Source organism: Rattus rattus, chromosome 3 (genome assembly GCF_011064425.1).
Source record: "Rattus rattus isolate New Zealand chromosome 3, Rrattus_CSIRO_v1, whole genome shotgun sequence".
Classification (NCBI taxonomy): Eukaryota; Metazoa; Chordata; class Mammalia; order Rodentia; family Muridae; genus Rattus; species Rattus rattus.
Genome location: NC_046156.1, coordinates 42111120 through 42133395, shown reverse-complemented (window position 1 = coordinate 42133395; position 22276 = coordinate 42111120). Strand labels below are relative to the sequence as shown.

At 40.2% G+C, this 22276-nt stretch overlaps 1 protein-coding gene across 1 annotated transcript in view; it reads left to right on the top strand.

Annotated features, from left to right (window-relative positions):
* Plppr5 (phospholipid phosphatase related 5) overlaps positions 1-22276 on the top strand; it is a 106889-nt gene that overhangs the window by 42223 nt on the left and 42390 nt on the right. Inside the window, exons 2-3 of the mRNA XM_032897415.1 lie at positions 2929-3061; positions 6369-6619. Coding sequence (XP_032753306.1) covers positions 2929-3061; positions 6369-6619 — 384 coding nt within the window. The remainder of the gene's footprint in view (positions 1-2928; positions 3062-6368; positions 6620-22276) is intronic.

Below are 22276 nucleotides of genomic sequence, written 5' to 3'. Positions count from 1 at the left end.
AATCCAAGTTGGGTAGCTTGCATTATATAGGCTTTTCCAGCTGAGCTATTTTCCTGAAGACTCTTCTTCATTAATTCCATAGCTTACATCTGTGGTACTAAATGGAATCTTAGGTCTGATGCTAAATCAGAAACTTTTGCTTCTTTTTAAAAATCTTTTTATTGTTTTTTTTTTTGAGTTTCACAATTTCCCTCATCTCTCCATTTTCTTGTACCTAACCTTTACCCTTGCAAAAGATCTCTTTGTGGAAGTTATAGTGTTTCACATCATAATGTGTCTCACAGTATTCCCTTTTGTCCATACTTTGCTTGTAAATATTTATTGTAATGACTCTTTGGTCTGGTATGAATCCTCTTGTTTTTGCTACTCTATTAATCCTGGAACCTCATGGGGACTCCTCTCAGATATCATGTTGTTACCCTGAGTCATGGAGATCCTGTAGTTTTGGATCTGTAGGACTAGCCACTTCATACACTCCAGATGTTCGTCAATTGGGTAGAAGTTGTGTTGGACCAATTCAAAACCCTGGATCTGGACCTGAGAGATATCTGAGCAGGTCAGTCCCACAGGACAAGCTCACCAACACCCACCACAACCAGGGTCAACTCTACCCTGCTGCCCAGGTGAGATACAGGACTTGTTCTTCCAAAGGCTATAACATGTGAAAGGTAGGGACAGCTCCCCTGCTTTCATGACACTATTGGGGCCAGCTCTCCTGTCTACTGGGTGGTGAGGGCAAAAGGAAGGGGAAGGTGTCTCTCCCTTGATGACTCCCCTAAATGTTAAACACAAGTCACGGTTGGCTTTCCCACACTCATAGCCTCAGGGCTAAACCACCCACCACCCCCATATTCAGAGCCAGTTCTGCTGTGCCTCCAAGGTGAGGTACAGGGCCTGCTCTCCCAAATGCTGCTTCTGCTTAACTTCTTATTAGCCTGAAATGAACTATTTAACTTCCCTATATTTTCATGCACTTATCTTTAAAATGAAATAATTTTCATTCTAATACCCAGCTGAGGACATGTACAAAAACCACTGCAAGTGCACATAGATCAGTAGAACATAGGCAGCTCCTTGTGAGCCAGAAGGTGAAGCCAGGCTGAAGACTTGTCCTCATCACTCATCCTTGAGCAATCACTCTATTTCTTTAGTTACAAGGCATATGGTAATAGTTTGTGTCACCTGTCTTATGAAGATTAAAATAATACAAAGTGTAAATAATAGACTAATTATTAAAACTTCTTGATAATGCCTCAGAATACAATCATCACAAGGTTAAACATCCAAGAATTGATTTTTTTCTCATAAAAAGTATTTTATTGAAATTTTTAAATATATATAAGTATTTACAGAAAATTTAATTTATTTAATATTTTATCATGATAAGTCTGAATAAATACTAACTGTACAAATCAATAAGATTCACCGTACACTTTGCCTCCATATATATAAAATGGATTGGTCATAGATGTTTTGAAATTTAGAGAAGGGTACAGCTCTAAGCAAGGTACAGCCAGTTTAAAAAGTGAAAATTATGTACAAAAATTAGTCAAGAGTTCTCCTTTTTTTTCGTTTTTTCTTTATTAACTTGAATATTTCTTATTTACATTTCAAATGTTATTCCCTTTCCCGGTTTCCGGGCCAACATCCCCCTAACCCCGCTCCCTCCCCTTCTATATAGCTGTCCCCCTCCCCATCCTCCTCCCATTGCTGCCCTACCCCCAACAATCTAGTTCACTGGGGGTTCAGTCTTAGCAGGACCAAGGGCTTCCCCTTCCACTGGTGCTCTTACTAGGCTATTCATTGCTACCTATGAGGTTAGAGTCCAGGGTCAGTCCATGTATAGTCTTTGGGTAGTGGCTTAGTCCCTGGAAGCTCTGGTTGGTTGGCATTGTTGTTCATATGGGGTCTCAAGCCCCTTCAAGGTCTTCCAGTTCTTTCTCTGATTCCTTCAACGGGGGTTCCGTTCTCAGTTCAGTGGTTTGCTGCTGGCATTCGCCTATGTATTTGCTATATTCTGGCTGTGTCTCTCAGGAGAGATCTACATCCGGTTCCTGTCAGCCTGCACTTCTTTGCTTCATCCATCTTGTCTAATTGGGTGGCTGTATATGTATGGGCCACATGTGGGGCAGGCTCTGAATGGGTGTTCCTTCTGCCTCTGTTTTAATCTTTGCCTCCCTATTCCCTGCCAAGGGTATTCTTGTTCCCCTTTTAAAGAAGTGAGTTTCATGTGTTCTGTGCATCTAGGGTAATTCAAGCATTTGGGCTAATAGCCACTTATCAATGAGTGCATACCATGTGTGTTTTTCTGTGATTGGGTTACCTCACTCAGGATGATATTTTCCAGTTCCAACCATTTGCCTACAAATTTCATAAAGTCATTGTTTTTGATAGCTGAGTAATATTCCATTGTGTAGATGTACCACATTTTCTGTATCCATTCCTCTGTTGAAGGGCATCTGGGTTCTTTCCAGCTTCTGGCTATTATAAATAAGGCTGCTATGAACATAGTGGAGCACGTGTCTTTTTTATATGTTGGGGCATCTTTTGGGTATATGCCCAAGAGACGTATAGCTGGGTCCTCAGGTAGTTCAATGTCCAATTTTCTGAGGAACCTCCAGACTGATTTCCAGAATGGTTGTACCAGTCTGCAATCCCACCAACAATGGGGGAGTGTTCAAGAGTTCTCTTAAAAGCTTTTGTATATATCAAGTATTATATTTTATTTTTATTTAAAAATTCATCATTTTAATACTTCCTATATTTGAGAGAAATATAATTTATGTATGCTGAAAAAAATTAAAGTTGACTAGTCCTCTTAGCAATTGTGCATTGTTTTGACATTGAGATAGTTACCACCTTTTAAATAAAATTATCTTTCATACTAGTAAAACTCTAACATTCTTTACTCTTTTATTTCTTTGCAAGATAATAGTTGGAGAAACCGCAGTGTTTTGCCTACAATTAGCCACAAGGGATTTTGAAAACCAGGAAAAAACTATCTTAACCGGAGATTGTTGCTATATAAACCCACTGGTACGCCGGACTGTTCGATTTCTTGGTATGTACCCGTTGACTTATTTTTATTCTTCTCAAAATCAATAATCATATGTTAGACAACTTTTAAGATGACCCCAGATGTAATTTCTGCATTAAGAAAAAAGAATAAAACCCATGAATATTACTTTTAAAGAAACTAACGTGTATGGAATTAAAAATTAAAGACTTATACATTAATGAAGTTTCAGAATGAATACATGGGGGGAGGAATAGTAACCTGAGTAGGTCATTCAAGATGACAACTTGACAAAAGAATGAATATGATACCTAATATGCCATCCTCCTTGAACTTGTCCTGAGCTGGTTTTCATAAAATCTAAAGTACAATCAGAGTTTTGTTAGAGAACAAGAGACACCTATACTTTCTTTCATGCTATAAAAGGCTAGCACCTAACAGAATGGCAAATTACTAAGCGTCTTTGTAATTCAACAAAATCTAGATAAACTGAAGTTATGGGACTTCAAAGGTTATCATAAATTAGATATATTTTATAAACATTGAGAAACTCATTCAGGAGCCTGCAACGTTTCAGTGTCTTAGGTTACGTGGCTAAAGATGAAACCTTGGGAGACCGCAGAGTGACACTACTCTGTAGCTGTCACACCAGACCCTGGCTTTAGAAGCTTTGGGATCGTAGGTCTCTCTGAAGACTGATGGTTTTCATGTGGAGGCTGAACTTTTCATTGTTGTCAAGTGAGGTGGCTCCAAAGTATCCAAGTATCTTTTGAAGAAGACACACAAACTCACACACGCACGCACACACAAACATGCGTGCACACACACGGACACACCTTAAAATGATTTTCCTTCGCATAGTAATGTAATATTGACTCCCTTTGCATGTGAACCATTTAACAACAAGAAGTAGCAAGCAATACAATTTGCAAAACTAAAAGTGATTGAAATCATCATGTTTCTAAGCACGATTAACTACCTTTGGTAGGGTTGTTGAGGTAAAACAGTCTCATGCTTACATGCCCGTTTGTAAAGAACATGTACTCCAATGGGAAGTGCGCCTATCGCTTGTCATGTTCCTTATTGATTATGTAAATTTCCTTTAACTTTTGCTCCTTCTTGGTGATCAAAGGGCTCCCATCCGCCATAATACAATGAAAGTTGTAATTGAAGCAACATTGCAGAAAAAGATTGAACTTTGCATCGGGACTTTGTTCTTTGGGTCAAAAGATTGGCTGTACCTGCAGGATCCCACTTTGAAAATGACCTGTGCCATCAACAGCAATAATGACTTTGGATCTGACACACTGACATTTTAGTTCTAAGACATATTTGGAAACTTTTCAAGTATCAAGAGACGTTTCTATACTCTGCTCAAGTATTTCTATTTTAAACAAGGAGACCTATTACACTAGATAAAAAGAACAGTTTAGTTAAGAAAGTGGGTACACCTTAGCCTACATTTCAAGGTGTATAGATGTTTCAGATGCCAGTGATTTTCTTTAATATTCCCGAAGGACAAGAATATGTGCACTTTTGTGCATTAGCACCTCACTAGCATCAGTTTGCTCCCGATTCTCTGCCTCTCCTGATTTTTCAGCTTCTGTGAACTGTTTTTGGTATGATTCTTGGCCACTGCTACGAAGAAGAAAAAGGGATTCTTGTTGTTTTCTTTCCAAACATAAAAAGAAAAATCAATGCTTCTATCACCTTGACATTTGGATACTCAGAGTTTTGTTATGTGTAGGTTTTTGTGCACAAAGAAATCTTACATAATTTTTTGAAAATTAAAAGAATATTTAAAACTGTGGCATTATTTGATTTTTTTCAACTTTCTTGATGATTTCCCAGTACAACAGCCAGTCATGGAAGGCTTAGAAAAATAAACGGTTCTGAAATATATTACCAAAAAGGAACCATCTAATTTTTATAATAAAGTTAATATGACTTTTTAATAGAAAAACTTGTTGGGAAAAATTATGTTGCCACAGGCTTAAAGGTTCTAGAAGATGGAGAAATGACTCAGCAGTTAGATACATTCTGCTTTTACAGCGGCCTTGGGTTTTATTCCTAAAATCCACATTCGAGTGGCTCTTTACCACCAGTACCCCCAGCTCCAGGGCATCTAACATGCTTTCTTCTGACCTCTGTGGGGACCTGCACAGATGTGTTGCACAAATATACACCTGGGACACGCACACATACCTGTAATATAAAATAAATGAATTAATTTTGAAAAAATGAAGATAAAATAAAAATCTTAGAGAATTTTACTACCTCAGATTAGAAGCCAGTAGATCTCTTTGCATCCAAAGCACACCTTTAAATGCATTTTATGCATAACATTGATATTATTGACAAGAATTATTTTTACCAAGGTAGAAAAATAATTTTTGCTCATAAATCTTCCGTAATGTTTTAAAAATGAAGAGGACCTCCACACATCTAATACTGGAAATGTATTTGGCCTTTGCAGCTTTCATGGGGTAAATGGCCAGTGACCTTCAAGTTAAAAAATGCTTTTGGTATTCAAGCAAATCTAAGTTTATTACAAAAGGAGAAAAAGTCTGCGTATGTAAATTTGTACTTCAGGTAGCCACAGTAAGGAAATAGGAGCGCTGTTGAGGCAGCTGAGAATTAGAGCATTGATCACCTGCTCGTTTCGTGACTCGCTCCAAAGCAGCTAACTAGAAAGCAAATCCATACAAGATGAAGTGGGACACTTGGTAGCTGCTCTCTGCCTTTGACAAATGTGTTTCTGAAGGCAGCGTGGAAGCTTAATCCAAGAACATTCTGTTTAAGATTTCTCCATGATATTTAAATGGAAGCTGATGACATTAGGCTTTCCTGCTGGCTGCCGCCAGCAGAGGTGTTTACCCATCTGAATGGGCTTAGGATGCATAATCAAAGAGACACAACTGTTTGGTTTTATGTTGGTGTGATTTAAAATAAATGTCAAAAGTAGGGAAAGGAAAAGCGATGGCTAACATTAGTGAAACATGTCCCACTGCATTCTCTCCGGGGGATCTGTCTCTTCCTTTAAAAACCTGCATCACCCAAACATAGTCTCAGAATATATTTTCTCCCTTTATTTTATGTCTTACCAACCTGCCATGCATGAAAATGTAGCCAGTGGTAGACAGCTCAGTATGCTAAATAATTTAACACCCTTAACCATGCCAGGAAGCCAAGGAAGAAACTGAGGAGAGGTAAAATGTAAAGAACTGAGATTATGCATGTATGGAATGCGGTACAGCCTCTAAAATATTTTCATGCTGGCTTATTATAGAATAAAGTTATTTTTTTTTTAAGAAAAGGGAAGCTAATACTGTTTGTGGTCTTTCTTCCTCAGGGATTTACGCCTTTGGACTGTTTGCCACAGATATTTTTGTAAATGCCGGGCAAGTGGTTACAGGAAACCTGGCTCCACACTTCCTGGCTCTGTGTAAGCCCAACTACACAGCACTTGGATGTCAGCAATACACACAGTTCATCAGTGGGGAGGAGGCGTGCACTGGCAACCCAGACCTCATCATGCGAGCAAGGAAAACATTCCCATCCAAAGAAGCTGCCCTCAGTGTCTATGCCGCCATGTATCTGACGGTAAGCAAGGATCAACAGCGCGTACTCCAGGGGGGATGGGTTTGCCGCCTTCCAAGTGTTAAATTCTTTTCTGCAGCATGACGTCAGCCATGTATAGAACACTATTGGTTTTCTGTTGGCCATTCAATGTATTTCTAATCATGGCTGGTTGTTCTGTGATAATGTTAACTCAGCTGGCTCTCTTGGGGTCATGTGTGGGTGGCTGATTTCATAAAAAAATGGCCACTGGAATTTCTGTTAGTAAATATGTTTGTCTTTATATTAAAGAAGACTCAATGGAAACAAATCTGTTCCTTAGTACATACACCCCCCGATGTTGTAATAGCATAATTTAGAAAACTGTCTGAGCTCCTGACTGCCTACACAAGCTCTTAGATTCTCTGGTGCTGGTGGAGAAGGGACTCTTACTTTAGACTCTTTTGTTACTGGTAATTACATCATTATGATATCTGCATTGGTATTTTAATATTTCTTCATAAAACTAATGAAAATAACTTTAGCTATGTTTTCCTTTTATTGGTGAGTGTTTGCCAGCATTCTGGCTCTGAATGTAGATGTCCTAAGACCTTGAAGTCGGGATGTCTGATCGCAGATGATTGTTACTGACCTCAGGGGTGAGGTTAAGCGTAGCCTTGGCAGACAGTTCTTGACCCCAGCGTGTATGTCCTCAGTTTTCCCACTGTCCCTGCAGGTGTGTAGCTGTTGGGTTGAAGCACAAGCTTACAAACCTGTTTTCTGTGACTTTCTTCATAAACTGTGGTGAGAAGCTCAGAGAACTTAGGCGTCTTTTGGGATCCTTCTCAGTGGTTCCAAGATCTATTCCATTTTGATTTCAACTTAACAAGAAAAAAACTGTAAAAGAAATAAAAATAAAAATCTGGCTCAGCTTAAAAGCAAATTTGATTATTTCTAATGGCTTGGAAGAGCTCGGAATTATTTTTATACTCCAGAAGCTCTTTGACGATGGAAGTGTTTCTAAGGTAATCATGTCAGACAGCCATTAAAAGCGTCGAGAGTTTCTAGCACTACCTAGCGATATTTCTCTCGAAGACTGGAAATAAAGATTGCTAAGTAGAAGGAAACTTTAAAAGGGAAAAATGTACCGATGTGCATAACATTTCCAGTGCAAGATAAATTTAGAGGTCACAGAGTATATATTTTACATTGCCGCGGTTCATTTTTTTTTATTAACATAGCATTTTACTTGTTGTCCAGAATGGTTTGAATCCACCATGCAGTTTAAGCTGGCCTCAGGCCTGTGGCAATCGGTCCAATTTAGCATCTCAAGTGTTGGACTGAGACCTATTTTTAAGGCTATGAACCGTGATAATTGTACCCCTCACTACCTCATCTTTATAAATGATGCTATCAAGAAAATTTGTCTAGCACTTGGGATTCAGCCTTACCCCATTTTGTATGCCACTTTCTGCTGATTGTTGTAAATTGTTACAATTCCCTTCTTGTCTATTCACTCTGCTCCCCGAATATGTTTTCGAATTCCCCATTTTCTTCAGCCTATCCGCTTCGCATTCTCCTATGCATTGCGAGGTACCTTTCTCCGTTGAATGAAATGTGCTAGCACGCGTTCTTTCCTATTCACCAAGTTGCCTGACTGCAGGCTTCTCCTCTGCTGGAATATGCCGCACTCAGTCTTACGAGGAAGATTTTCAATGAGTAAATCAGAAGGCGTGAGGCAGCTTTTCATCTATGGCCTTCATCTAAATCTGGTGTTGACTTCGTGTATCCGTAGAGGGACTCTCAATATATCTGCACATGAATATGTGATCCAACAATGATGGGAGGGAAATCGCAGCGTGCTTTCAGAAGCCAGAGACGGTACCCTCTTAGAGTACTAATAGATGATGGATTTTCCTATGAATCCAGCCTTTGTCAATGGTGATGAATCTGCGACTAGAATAAACTACTTAGCTGTTTTAATATCTTAAATTGTCCTTGAAAGACATTGCTATGGGACAATGCATTGGCTTCTACGTTATAATAGAATCTTTACATTTTAGACCTCCATTTTGCTGACCACTTGCAGGTATTTCTTTTAGAAACTCATGCTTTGTAAACCTAAGCGCTTCAGGCATAATGAGGACTTAACATACTTTATTAATAATAATTAACTATAATGACTTTAGCCAACATTTACTGAGCACTTATTGTGGTTCAGGACTTGCTTTTATTCACTCTTACTTAACTTTTTTTTTTTACATGTTACTAAGTGTTGGCATGTATTCATCATTATTTGTACTTAATAATTCATCATGTATAATGGATTTTTGAAAGCGTGTTGTAACATCTTATAACTGTTGGTACTCATTTCACCCATTTATAGCTGGAGATACTGAGAGAGTAAAGCACTTTGTTCAGATCTGTTTAACCATAGCTTTTTCTTCAAGATATCTCAAATAGAGAAACACTAAATGTTGCTAGCTCTATTTTGTTCATTGTTAGCCAAAATACCCCTTCGTCCTGCATTACTTCATAATCCAGTACAGTTTGAAGCTGAGGGTACAGATGGTAAGGAGATTAGAGAGCAGCCCTGTGTTAAGAAATCTTCTATCATTAAATGCTGTTCAGACTGAGTTAGGATCCCTGCTTGTAATTACAATGATGGGCACCTCTGTCTTTTCAACAATAGATTCTGTTCTCGGCTAACTGCTTTCTCCTCTTTCCTCACCGCCCCTTTGTGTGTGTGAGAGAGAATGTGGGTGGCTGCTATGGCAACTCTGAATATAACTCCTGCTGCAAACACAGGATTTCCAGTCAGGGTTTGCCATTAGATTTGAACTTATATACAAATGTATTTTGCCCCAGATTCACTGGTGACACCTTAGAAAAACTTCGTAATAAAAAAGCTGGGTGTTTCAAATAATTTGGTCCCATAGAATGATTGCCAGGAGTTCAACAAGTAGCTATTTAGAAAAGAATGGCTTTCCAAGCAGTATTCCCTATGGAAATGATCTCATGATCATGTGTAGAGATTTGTTTACTTAACCTTAGGTCATATGTGAATATCTAAGAATAAAGAGATGTCAGTATTTGAAAATGAACTGACGAATATTTCGTTTCATGCTTCGCTGTGTAGCTTAGCATAAACCCAAGGAATTTGAACTCTCTCTTAGGATCTGATTTAAATTAAGACTTCCAGGGATAATTTGATTGTAGATTTTTTTTTTTGCTTTATTGAGAAGTTAAAGGGGAAAAAGTCCCTAATCATGTTTTTTTGCAAATGCTATTAGTTTCTCTGGTTGAAGGGATAATCTAAGAGTCAATTAACCTTCAATTCTCAAATTTCTAATTCATACTATAATAATATTTAAATTTAGCTTTCTGGATTTTCATATACACTGACTAATGAGTTTTCAAGTTAAAAGCGAGCAAGAAAAAAAACCTTCAAAGTTGAAAGTGAAAGATCATGTTTGGTGAATTTCCAGTACATACATCCAATTCGAAACAGAAAAACATGCTCTCAGATCTTCTGGTTACCTTCAAATCTGACCTTAGTTTTTCTTGTAATAAAAATAATTATAATAAGGGGGTTGGAATGATGGCTCAGTGGTTAAGAGCACTGGCTTCTCTTACAGAGTATCTGAATTTAGTTCTCAAGATTCACAACCAATCTGTGCCTATTGCTCAGGGGATTCTGATGCCCTCTTCTGGCTTCCACAGGCATGAGGTAGGCACATGAAGGACGATAATGGAGGTGAAACACCTCAATACCTAAAATAAAACCTTAAGACTTAAAAAATAAGTAGTAGACCACAGTGGCCCTTGGTTTCCATTGTGTGGTACTCCATATTGGCCCCACTCTAAAGCTAGGAGACAGCTTCTCTCCTGGGTCTGAGTCAGCTCACCAGTCAGCTGGGGATTGACTTAGTTGGCACAATTGGAATAAGTGGGCTTCTCTCAGTCCTATGAGGTCATTTTTGTAAGTGAACTTGCCAGATTGCGTCTTAGCACAGCCTTCCAAAAAGTTGAAGCCCCAAGCTTTAATGTGTCTGGAGAGTTATGTTCCTGGTTCCCTCGGTATTTTATCATGATGGTCCAAGGCATAGAGCACCTGTAGATGGAGGAATTGTCCAAGATGATTGTTAAACATGGATATAATGCCATAGGAGGAATTTGTGGCCATTACATAATTTACCAATTTTTCTCTGAATAGTGGAAAGAAAAATACTGCTTTCCTCTGTCCTTGGTGCTAGAGGCCAATTATTGGCACTTTCCTTCCCTCCCTTTCTGCACAATCTTCTGTTGTAGTGATATTACAGCACCCCATGTATACTACCCACAAATCACATGATGCTGAGACAAGGCTTAGAAGAACACACCTTATTAGCTTCATAAGACAGATCTGAAATCATGTTTAAGGGGGAAAATTGGGTATATCAGACATAGTCTGGGCTCCCAATTCTGTATTTGTCCTCATTGTCTGGTGAGACCCAGTTGTCATCACTAAGCTGTCCTCTAAACTTCCACATATAAGAGCAACTGAATCTTTACATGTATAAGGTCTCTGTGCTTCATATTTCACTAGGTCAAATTTGATCAAGTGTCTGCTCAGACAGATATCAAAAATATTTCTTGACACACGGTCAGTTCGATGCTCTCTGACTTTGATGACTGGTGTCAGAGCTGTCATTATTAGTTGACTGACAACGTTCTTGTCAGCTTTCAGCTCAATGTTACTATGTAAAGTGAGAGAAAAGACAAGAGTCAAGTATAAAATGCTCCCTATGTTCCAATGTGTTTGCTGTTATGGGAACCTCTTAGTCATTTTGTGTCCATTTCTCCACTCTCTTTCTTGAACTTGGCATTTAAAATTTTTCTATCTAATGCACCATCTCTCACACTACCTTGGGAAGAGATATTAAACAGTTATTCATAACAATAATGCAATAATGACACTGCTCTGAAATTGCACACAGAAAATTACAAATGGTTGGTTTGATGATAGACAGTTAAGTAAATGATTAAAGAATACACAACTATTGCATTTTTTCTGCATAGTTTTGCCTTGCATGGCTTCTAGAAATAAGGCGTATGTGTATGTTCTGTGGCTGGCATGTGGCTTTTTAGTTGTATCTGGCTTTTCAGTCATACCAGAGAGGTCTCTGCATTATCAACATTGTGTCAGGACCTCTGAGTAGTCTGAGCTCTCCAGTGCTGCCAGCTCACTTATTTCTGGCTAAAAGCAAAGAGCACTGACATTTTAGTTAGAACATGTGGGCTTATTATCAGTGAATACAGTATTCACTGTGCTTTTTTTTTTTTCTTCAAATATTGAAAAGAATGTCATAGGCATTCTTAGGTGTTGGGCTTTCTTAGGAGTTAGCAGAGAAGTTTGGGGACTGCAGTAAGCTGGATAATTCTCATTAGGAAAGGAGATCTCAGCAACCCAGGACAGTGTAAGATAATAAGAGTTAGACTGTGACTATTGTGGGCATCGAGCACTATTCCTCCTTGGGACTCCTTCACCATTTAAATCTTCAAAATTATATTCCATGACAGCATTACTCTGAAAAGGACTTCTGTTTGTTGTTTGTTTTTGAGACAGAGTTTCTCTGTATGCCCTTGGCTGACCTGCAACCCACTCTGTAAACCAGGATGGCCTTGAACTCAGAGAAATGCTTGCCTCTGCCTTCTGAGTGCTGGCATTTAAAGGCACGCACCACCACCGCCACTAAGCTGAAAAAGACATTCTTTAGGTATTGGCGGTTTTATTGAACCTAAAAACCTTTGAGTTTTTGTTGGTTTGTTTCTAGTTTTAAGAGAATTTAGTACATTTCCCTGGATCTTTAGAAGCATCCTAGTCAGTAGGCATGCTTAAAGATATGTCGAAACATAGATAAATCTGCCCTGAGCATAGTATGTACTAAAGGAATAATGGGAGTTACCACTGTCAGTCTATCTGGGAGTGATGGCGAATGCCACCCACTGTCTACTTTTGGCAGGCAGCAGGATGGGGACCTCAGAAGTGAGTGGCACGTGATTGCTCTTGAGATTGTGGTTTAGAAAGTTGAAAAGAAACATCAGGGAAAAGAAGCAGAAACAAAGGCAAGGACCAAGAAAGAAAGAAACAACCAACAATACTTGGGGCTGGACCTCAGGGCTCAGATATAAGGGTGTATGGGAACATTTGTGAGATTTAAGCAGTAGAGAGAGAGTAATAGACCAGAAAGGACTTGTAATGAAACTCCATGGTTCCAGTTAATGGGCGATATGTAGGTAGAAAACGACTTGGCCTAGGAGTGGCACCTCACATGATTACCTTTGACCCAATTTCTCATATGCATACTGCATCCTTGAAGGCACCTTGGTATCACTCTTTACCCTGAGTTAAACTTGTGATAAAGTTTCAAAGTTGTCTGACAGAGTAGATGGTCACAGAATTGCAGACAATGAAGATTTAACACTGAGATCCCTACTACTCACGAGACCGAATTCAAAGAGTATGAAATGATGTTCCTGGTTCTAAAAGCTGAAATGAGCTAGGAATCTAAGACGCCATGAAATGCAGTTATCACAGGTTGAGACCAAGGGTGGAGCTGTTCAAGACTCTTGAATATTTCTCCAGAGCTCAGGGGCAGGAAGCTAGGCCAGCCTTTGAAGCATTACCCAGAGTGCACTTTGGGATCCTTACACCATCACCCACGACTCAGTTGTTCATGTGGCCAAGCCCATCAGCCACACTATAGAATTTGGCTTTCCTGATTGTGTTCCAGCCTCGATCCCCAACTACATTTACTAGGAAGCTACTCCTGGTGTAGCTTCCTTTTTGATACAGTATACTGTACTGCCCAACAAGGGATTCCCAGCATGAAGTTAAATCTTATGAGGTTCTCCTCACATCAAATGTATTTGCATGTAAGTGGTTCAATATCCAGGGACAGCTTATAGCACTTTAATTTCAGTCACCAAACTGAACCAAAAAATACAGTTCGAATAGAGGTGATTTCTCAGAATCTCTGCTCTTTTGTTACTTTCAAGGTTGTGCTCTTACAAACACAGTCTGCCATGAGCTATTTGTTTATGCCGTTTTAGGAAAATCTTGGAAGTGAAATGAAGGGCTTCAAGTCACAAACAGAAGTTCCTCTATAACAGTATAGCAATCTGAGGTATAAAATTATTATTATTATTAGCAAGGGCTTACAGTACAGAGCACTTTTCCACACAGCGTGTTTGCTGTTTTCTTCCTCTACATAGGTACTTAGCATTGTTAGATTGTGGACAATGCAGAGAAATATATCCTGAAAATATCCCTCTATCAAAACAAACAGCTAACAGTGACACAGTTAGCTTTCCATTAACTTCAGTGGCTATCCATCTATAAAGAAAGTTCTAGAAAGACAAACTTACACTTCCTCACCACATGATCAAGTTAGATCATAGATTTTGCCCCCATGTCCCCTCCCAACATACACATACTCTCTTCCTTCTCTCTTTCCTTTCCTCTCTTTTTATTTCTTTCCCTGTGCGCGCTCTCTCTCTCTCTCTTCCTCTTCCCCTTTTGCTCCCCTTCCCCTCATCCTCTCCCTTTAACTTTAAGCTATCACTCATGGTTGTGATGAAGCCTATCTCCAGGTTTTAAAAGGAAGCCAGTTTTTGCCTTTAGGCACCTGTCATGTTTTTTCTGATAGGATGGTCTATATCTCCTAATTGCTCTCCCTTCTCAAGGCTATATCACAGAGCCAGACATGGCTAGGAGGCTCTCCTAATAAAGCTCATTCTGAAGAATGATTGGTCTCAGTTTTCTTCTCCATGAGCCAGGGCTCTTTTCTTACACTCGGGAGCACAAGTGCCTTTCATCTTCCTTCTGTACTGGCTTCCCTCACTTTAAGGCACTAAAAACCTTATCCTCTCCAAATATGTTTCTTCTCCCTTTCAAATGCCTTACTGAAGTGTCAGGAAACCATCTTCCTGCCCCCAAAGAACAGATTATTGACTCTCTCCAAGGGTGATCTCACCCTTCCCCACTTCAATGTCTTCTCTAACAAACCCCAAACTCTCTCAATGGACTTTATCTCTTTCCTTTAGCTCTAGTCCTAAAAATATCAATGTAGGGAGTGTTCCATCAGCTCCTTCAATCTAAAATTTCCCAGACCAGAATCAACCTTGCCATGCTCTAAGTTAGCTCTGTGTGTGTCTTTTGACTGGATGATTGGCACTCTTCCCCTCCCAGCTACCCAGTAATAAAATGAGTCATTCTGAACTCCTCCTTCTCCAGCACCCCCACGTCCAGATGTCTGACTAATTCTGTTGCTTCCACCTTTGAACTATCTCTGGATTCCAGACTTTTCCTTTTCCCTCTATGTGTTCCTACTGTTTTAATTCAGTGCCGTTGTATTGCTGGCCTTGACAGTTCGAAGTGCTTGTTAAAAATGATTCTTAATAGAGCTTCCTCCACCCATCCACCCCTCAGTAGGTGCTGGAATAGCATAAGTGTTAAGTACTTCCCTGTTTGTATAGACACTTTCTAGAGCTGGCTCTTATCAGCCTTCCCAATCTTACATGGTATATCCAAGGCCCTTTTGATTCTAGTTGAAGGCTTTAAAAAATAACCCTCCTGCAATATAGGCTGAACTGTGTTCCCTCTCCCATCCCTATTATCTTTGTTTTTTTTTTTTTTTTTGCAATATTTTTTTAAATTTTATTTTCTTGGATATTTTATGTATTTACATTTCAAATATTATCCCCATTCCCTGCTCTCCCATAGCCCCTCCACTCTACTTTTGCTTCTATGAGGATGCTCCCATTCCTACCCACGTACTCTGTCCTCAACACCCTGGTGTTACCCTACATTGGGGTCCTAAGACTTCACAGGACCAAGGGCGTTTCCTCCTATTGATGCTGTACAATGACATCCTCTGCTGGAACCATGGGTCTCTCCATGTGTACTCATTGGTTGGTGGTTTAGTCCCTGGGAGCTCTGGTAGGGTCTGATTGTTTGTTATTGCTGTTCTTCTATGGGATTGCAAACCCCTTCAGCTCCTTCAGTCTTCTCTCTAACTCCGTCACTGGAGTCCTCATGCTCAGTCCTATAGTTAGCTGCAAGCATCCTCATCTATATCAGTAGGGCTCTGGCAGAGCCTCTCCATCCTTATTATCCTGATCTCCTCCCAAGGCTCCATCTGGAAATACCATCACATTGTGGGGTAGAACAACAAAGAAGGAGTAGGAGAAGGACACAGATCACCCTGTATTGTAGGGGTCTTCTTAAAAAGTCTTCAACTAGACTCAGTGATCTATTTGTTTATGCCATTTTAGGAAAATCTTGGAAGTGAAATGAAGGGCTTCAAGTCACAAACAGAAGTTCCTCTATAATAGTATAGCAATCTGAGGTATAAAATTATTATTATTATTAGCAAGGGCTTACAGTACAGAGCACTTTTCCAACAGTGTGCTTGCTGTTTTCTTCCTCTACATAGGCACCCTTGGATACACCATAGAAGATGGTACAAGAGATAATAGGGGCCAGCTACAGAAAGTTTCTATGAAAACAAGGGTTTTTTATACCCCATGCTACTCCAGGCACCTAGTGTGGTCATGAAAGTAGACCTTCAAAATGGAATTAATGCCTATGTAAGAATGCAACCAGAGTGGGTCCTTTCTCTCGCCCTGTACCCCAAGAGAATGCAGCAACACTCTGGCCATCTTCCTATAGGATGTCATCTTCAGAACCTCACAGTGGTGGTTAGACCTCCAAATTCCTGAATTGTACAAATTATTTCTCTAGTCTAAGTCACCCAATCTTTGACATTTTTGTCCTGACTGTTGGGCTACCTAGAATATATCCTTTATTTCATGATGGCCCTTTCAGGAGTCCACTTCTTAATTCATATGAACTCTTTTCTGGGTAGAGATTTCTACCATTGGCTAAGTGTAATATTTTTTTTCCTTTGTGTCCTCTTGCTTTCACATTCACTCAGCCTACTGTGTTTCCATTGCCTTCAAACCTTCCAGAGTTCCATTCCACGCTGCACTCTGGTCGGGGCTGTGCTTTGATGGAGAGTGAGGCAGGCTGAGCCAGGCAGGAAGGATGTAAAAGAACAGGGATGAAAACTGAGGCTCAGGAAATGAGAGGGAGCCATGAAGCCCAGAAAGAGGCCAGTAAGGATCAAGCCGTAGGAGAGGTGGGATTAGGCATGGTGCTGGACTGTACTGTACACACACCAGTGTTACCTATGAGGCAAGGCTTCTGCCTGCCCTTCTGCCTCCAGGCTGGCCAAAGAAGTGGATGCTTCTCTGTATCTGCCCCATTGTTGACACAGTAACACCTCAGTTTGAGTGATGTGCCAGGAGCCTATCTCTCAGGGCACCCAGGAAGGCCGTACCAGAAGATTTTTGCTTTGGTGGATTTTTGTGATGCTGCTTCCCATCCAGAAGGATACAAGCACGAAAGAAATCTTCTAATCCCCTCAAGATACTTTGTCAGGAAGAAAATCTTAATATTTACCAAACTCAAGCTTCTTTTTGAAGATTTATCTCATCTGATTGAAACTAATCCTTCCGTTCTCGGTGGCACATTAATTACATTTGACATTAAAAGCAAATCATTTTTAACACCCATCCTATGTCAAAAACTACTTTTAAGTAAGTCATGTGATGGTAATAATTATGGGTCCTTTGTATGGTTTTGTTTTTATTTTTAAAATCAACAATATATAAAAATAAAAATCAGCTGGGGAAATGCTCGGCGGGTAAGCAAGCTCGAGGACCCGAGTTCAGTCTTCAGCAGTCAGCTCAGGTTGCAAGAGCATCCAGCTGGAACCTCAGATCTGGGATATCAAAGACAGGAGGAACCTTGGAGCCCATTGGATGTCCAGTGTAACCAAATGGGCAAGCTGGGAGTTTGGTGAGGGACTCCATTTTAAAATCTAAGGACAGTGAGAGAGGAAGACATGAAATGTGGATCTCTGTGACACAAACATTCACACCCATGCAGAATCACACACACGCACGCACGCACGCACGCACACACGCACGCACGCACGCATGCGCGCACACATGCAGTATCTAAAATGTGTTAATAACAAATTGTTACGCTAAAATTTGAATAAATGTTATGTTTATATGAAAGTAAAAACATATTTGAGTATGAAAGGATATCAAGACTTCATTTCACATATAAACTAAAATTTTCAATTGTCCAACAGAATGTGCTACGCTGTTATATTCGTATGTTTTCACTGATATAAATTTTAACTATAACGAAGTACTGTAAATAGTCACATAGATTGGAAGAATTGAAATACACCAATCGTCCCTTTTCATCTTTAATAGCCATGCTAACACACTGGTGCTTTGCTTCCCATCAAACCTGCCATTTTATGGAACACCCTGGGACCTGGGAACATTAAATGTTGCTGTAAAGCACTTGGAAGATTCCCAGCCTTTCTGCCAGTCTGCTTTCTGGACCAATCTGAATAGCTGAGTTCACTTGCCAGGAATAAATGGGTGGCCGCGCATTCTTTGAATTAACCTCCAGGTATAATACCGTATGCATTCACAATTATGGAATAAAATGTGCTAATTGAAGCCTGTCTATATAGACGCTCAGGAAGAAGTATAATAATTATTACACCCTAAGGCAACATAACAAGTAGTATCATTCCACATAACTAACCACCCCAAAGCTAGCAAAGCTGCCCAAGACCAACCATTTATCAAGCTCACAGACTCGATAGGTCAGATCAGTGAAAAAGGCACATTGTGGCTCACTCGTGTTTACACAGTTTCTGCTTTCTGCTGGGAAGACTCAGAGGTAGGATCAAGAGTGATGGAGTTTAGAATCAACTGCAGATTTTTCATCGGCCTCTTTCCTCTGTCTGAGAGATAAAAACTGAGAGGGACTATACATGAACAGCCCCCTTGCCTTGACTTCCCTAGAGTGTTGTAGCTACAAGACTTCCTGTCTACAAGACTCTGGGCACGAATATGCCAGGGCATCCCCCAGTTTCTGTATTGCAGGCATTCATTGTCACTCTGCGGTTTTTATGCACGCGTTTGGGATCTGAACTCAGATCCTCACGCTTGTGTGGCAACCACTTTGCCAACTGAGCGGTCGCTCCAAACCCTCATCTGCTTTTTTTTAGGAGCTCACAGTGTTACACCAGCTTCACTCCGTTGTAAGAAACACAAGGCTGTGTGTGTTCCCCGAGGAAGTAGCATTTGATTCAGCCTTTGAGAAAGAAGGTAGCTAGGCATGAGAGTTGGAGACTACTGTAACGTTTTAAAAACACTAGAGGTAGCCAGCTGTGGTGCCATACACCTTAAATCCTAGCATTTAGGAGCCAGAGGCAGGCCGCTTTCTGTGAGTTTTGAGCCTGCTTCATCTGCATAGCGAGTTCCAGGCCTCTCAGGCCAACACAATAAGACCCTGTCTCAAAACACAGACACCGCTGTTTGTTACAGTCCTTGAAAGACTTTAGAGGGCAGGGCTATGGTTTCATTGATAACATTTAGAACGATGAGTGCATGGTAATAAGGAACAATAGGCATTCATCAGGGGTTTGGATTTTTTTTTTTTGCAAGCTTTTATTACTTGCACTTGTAGCATGCCCCTGTGTCTATTCTAATCTCCAAAGGCCTGAGTAATGTAGCACTTAACAGGGTTTAAGATTAGCCTTGTTTTTTGTAGCTGTTTGTCTATTTGTACCTCAAATCATAAATTCCCCGAGACAAAGGAACCTGATTTTAAAGCTACTTTGATGCTAATCATGGCATCAGTGTAGTCTAGACATAGGAAAGTACATTGATTGGCCAAACAGCTGCACCCATCTATTAAGTGCTTATTATTTGGAACCTGGAGTTTTAAATAGATGCATTGGCCCTGTCCTCTAGTACATCTAACATCGCAAAGTGTACTAATTCAGAAGAGAAAATACTCATGATTTCGGAGGCCATGCTTTTATGAAGCCCTGGATCGATGGTTCTGAGTAAATAGCCCCTGGTATTTAAATAAATCAAACACTTGCATTTTCCTGCCAATTCTATCAGAGCCATGCGTAGTAAAGGCAATACACCTAGACACTGATACCCAACCCCCGACATCGGCCTGCTGGGCAGCTTCGTCTTTTCTTAGCACATTTTTAATCAGTCTCACGGTTGGTTGCGAGTCCTGCAGGAGGAGGATCTACACCTATTTCAAGGGCAAGCCTAGGTGTCCATACAGTGCCCGAGGATATAGATGAACCAAGTAGAATTTAGAGATGCTAGCCGGTGGGTGGTTCCCTGCCCTTGGCTGAATCTCTGTGAGTTCCTTGGTCATATCTGCCGCATTCTGCAAAGTCCAGCTTTGGACCCCTCAGTAGCTAAGTTCAGAATGATCTTTTTATATCCATAGAAAGGCCTAACAATTGCCACTATTTGATACTTAAAAAAAAAAAAAAAAAAAAAACCACACTATATGTGTATAATCGGCCGAATAATAAGTAGCTTCCTTGTATAGTGTGAGCCAGGGCTACGTATAGAGATTTTCTTATTTAATCCTTGTAGCCCATGCCGTAGATACTCCTTGGCACAGTGAGTTTCTGTCAACCTCCAAAAACTAAGACAAAACAGGGAAGAAGGCATTTTAACTGATAAATTGCCTCCATCAGATGTGAGTGGGCATCTCCTGAAAGCAGAGATCTATTACTAAATTTCTCTACAGGGGTGCATCCCACTGTGAATAGTATTATCCCTAGAAAAATGGACCTCGGCTGTACAAGGTAACTGAGGAAGCCATGGGTAGCAAGTCATCAAGTGCCATCCATCCATTGTCATTTAAGTTCCTGAAACCAGGTCCTTGCCCAGAGCTATTTCCTTGACATCACTCAATGAGGGGTTATGACCTAGGATTTGTAAGATGTGATGAACCTTTTCCTCTCTAAGTTCCTTTTTATGAGTGTTTCATCAAAGTAACTGTAAGCCAAACTAGAACACTCCCATAACTTCTAAATTAAAGATGAGAAAACCTAGGCTTAGAGGAGCTTAATGCTTGACCCCAAGTCACACAGGCAGTACATCCTGGAGCCAGGATCTAAACCAGCATGCTCTCTGCATACACTCTCTAATGGTCCCATCCTGATGCTTGTCCCCAGACTGTCAGTAAAGAACACACTCTAGTCTGCACAGAGTGGAGGATTCCAAGTTCCTTGACCTGGACCCTTTGTTGGGGTGGCAAATATTTCTCCAGTTATCAAAGTGGAATTTTGATTCTTCCCAAGACAGTCCTTGGCCACTCACATAGCCAGGGCATAATAAGGAGCTCTAGTAATACTAATACTGCCTTGATGGAAAGGATTGGGCAAGATGTCACAATATGGCCATTAGACAAAGCTGTGAAAGAAAGACACACACACACACACACACACACACACACACAGAGAGAGAGAGAGAGAGAGAGAGAGAGAGAGAGAGAGAGAGAGAGAGAGAGAGAGAGAGATGTCGTACATGTAAGTGTTCTTAATGGCCTCTGCATTCCCCTTGCTCTTAGGCTTGATTTACAGTGACGCCCACTCATTCATCTGCTTTATTTTTAACAGAGCTGCAAGGGCTCTCACTTTGCCTTATAATTAGTTTGCCTTATCCCACTTCATTCTCTTACTGGACACTTTTAATTTCACAAAGCTCTGTTACTGTTCAGGTTAGAACTTTAGGATTATGACAAATAGATTGAAAACAGACGGAATTAAATAGTTAAACTAAACAGTTCAATACAATATCTTTCCAGGGCGATCAAATGTTATTCCCATCTGTGCTGCCTTAGCTGAGACCCCTTCATTGTTAGAAAGTGTTACTAATAAAAAAAATTGTCTGCATAGCGTTTGTTTGTGCTAAGTGTGATCTAATCTATTCATTCTTTATGCCATTGTTGATGTAACTTTCAGAAGTGGAACACATCACACACAGGGCCAGCTGGAAATCTGTGCACGCTGGACTCAGTTAGGGCCTATCCATGCTCAGAAGTACCCAGGCTGAATTACAATGTTGTTTTCTGTACCTTTCATTCCCTTATGAGTTTTGACATGGTAGCCTTCATTCCTGTGTGCTTGGCCCTCCCCGTGATGTAGCTCGACGTCCTATAGTGACCACCAATCATGGACATTTCACTCCAACTATTTGCACACTCAGAGGGTCTGAAGCCTCGCTACAAATTTCAGAACAGTTTTGGAACATGTTTTAGTAGCAGTTGAATTCTCTGTAAAGTTTCTTTTATTTTGTTTCCTAAATGATATAATCTACAAACATAAGTATCAAAGGAAGGCAAGACTCTGTCATTTACACTGACACCTCCAAATTGAGCCAAATGTAGCTTTAAATTTTTGTTTGCTTCTTAGCTTGGAGATGGTAGCTTGGCTACTTGAGGAGATGTGTCACGCCAGTCTGATAGCTTACCAATTGGGTGCTCTTTCCCTGTTTCCTGGAGTATTACTTAATCGCAATCATTTATCCTTCTCTTGAAAGTCACAGATCATGGTATTTGTTTTTTTAATCATTTTGTCAGTCATTACTAGACATTTCTAAAAGGCCTCCTAATATATAGATTCAATTTCACTCTGATTTATATCAAATTACAGCAATCAGACCACATGTTAGAATATAAGTCATAAAACTAGGGCTGGTGAGGTGGTTCAACAGTTAAAAAGTGCTTACTACCATGATCGG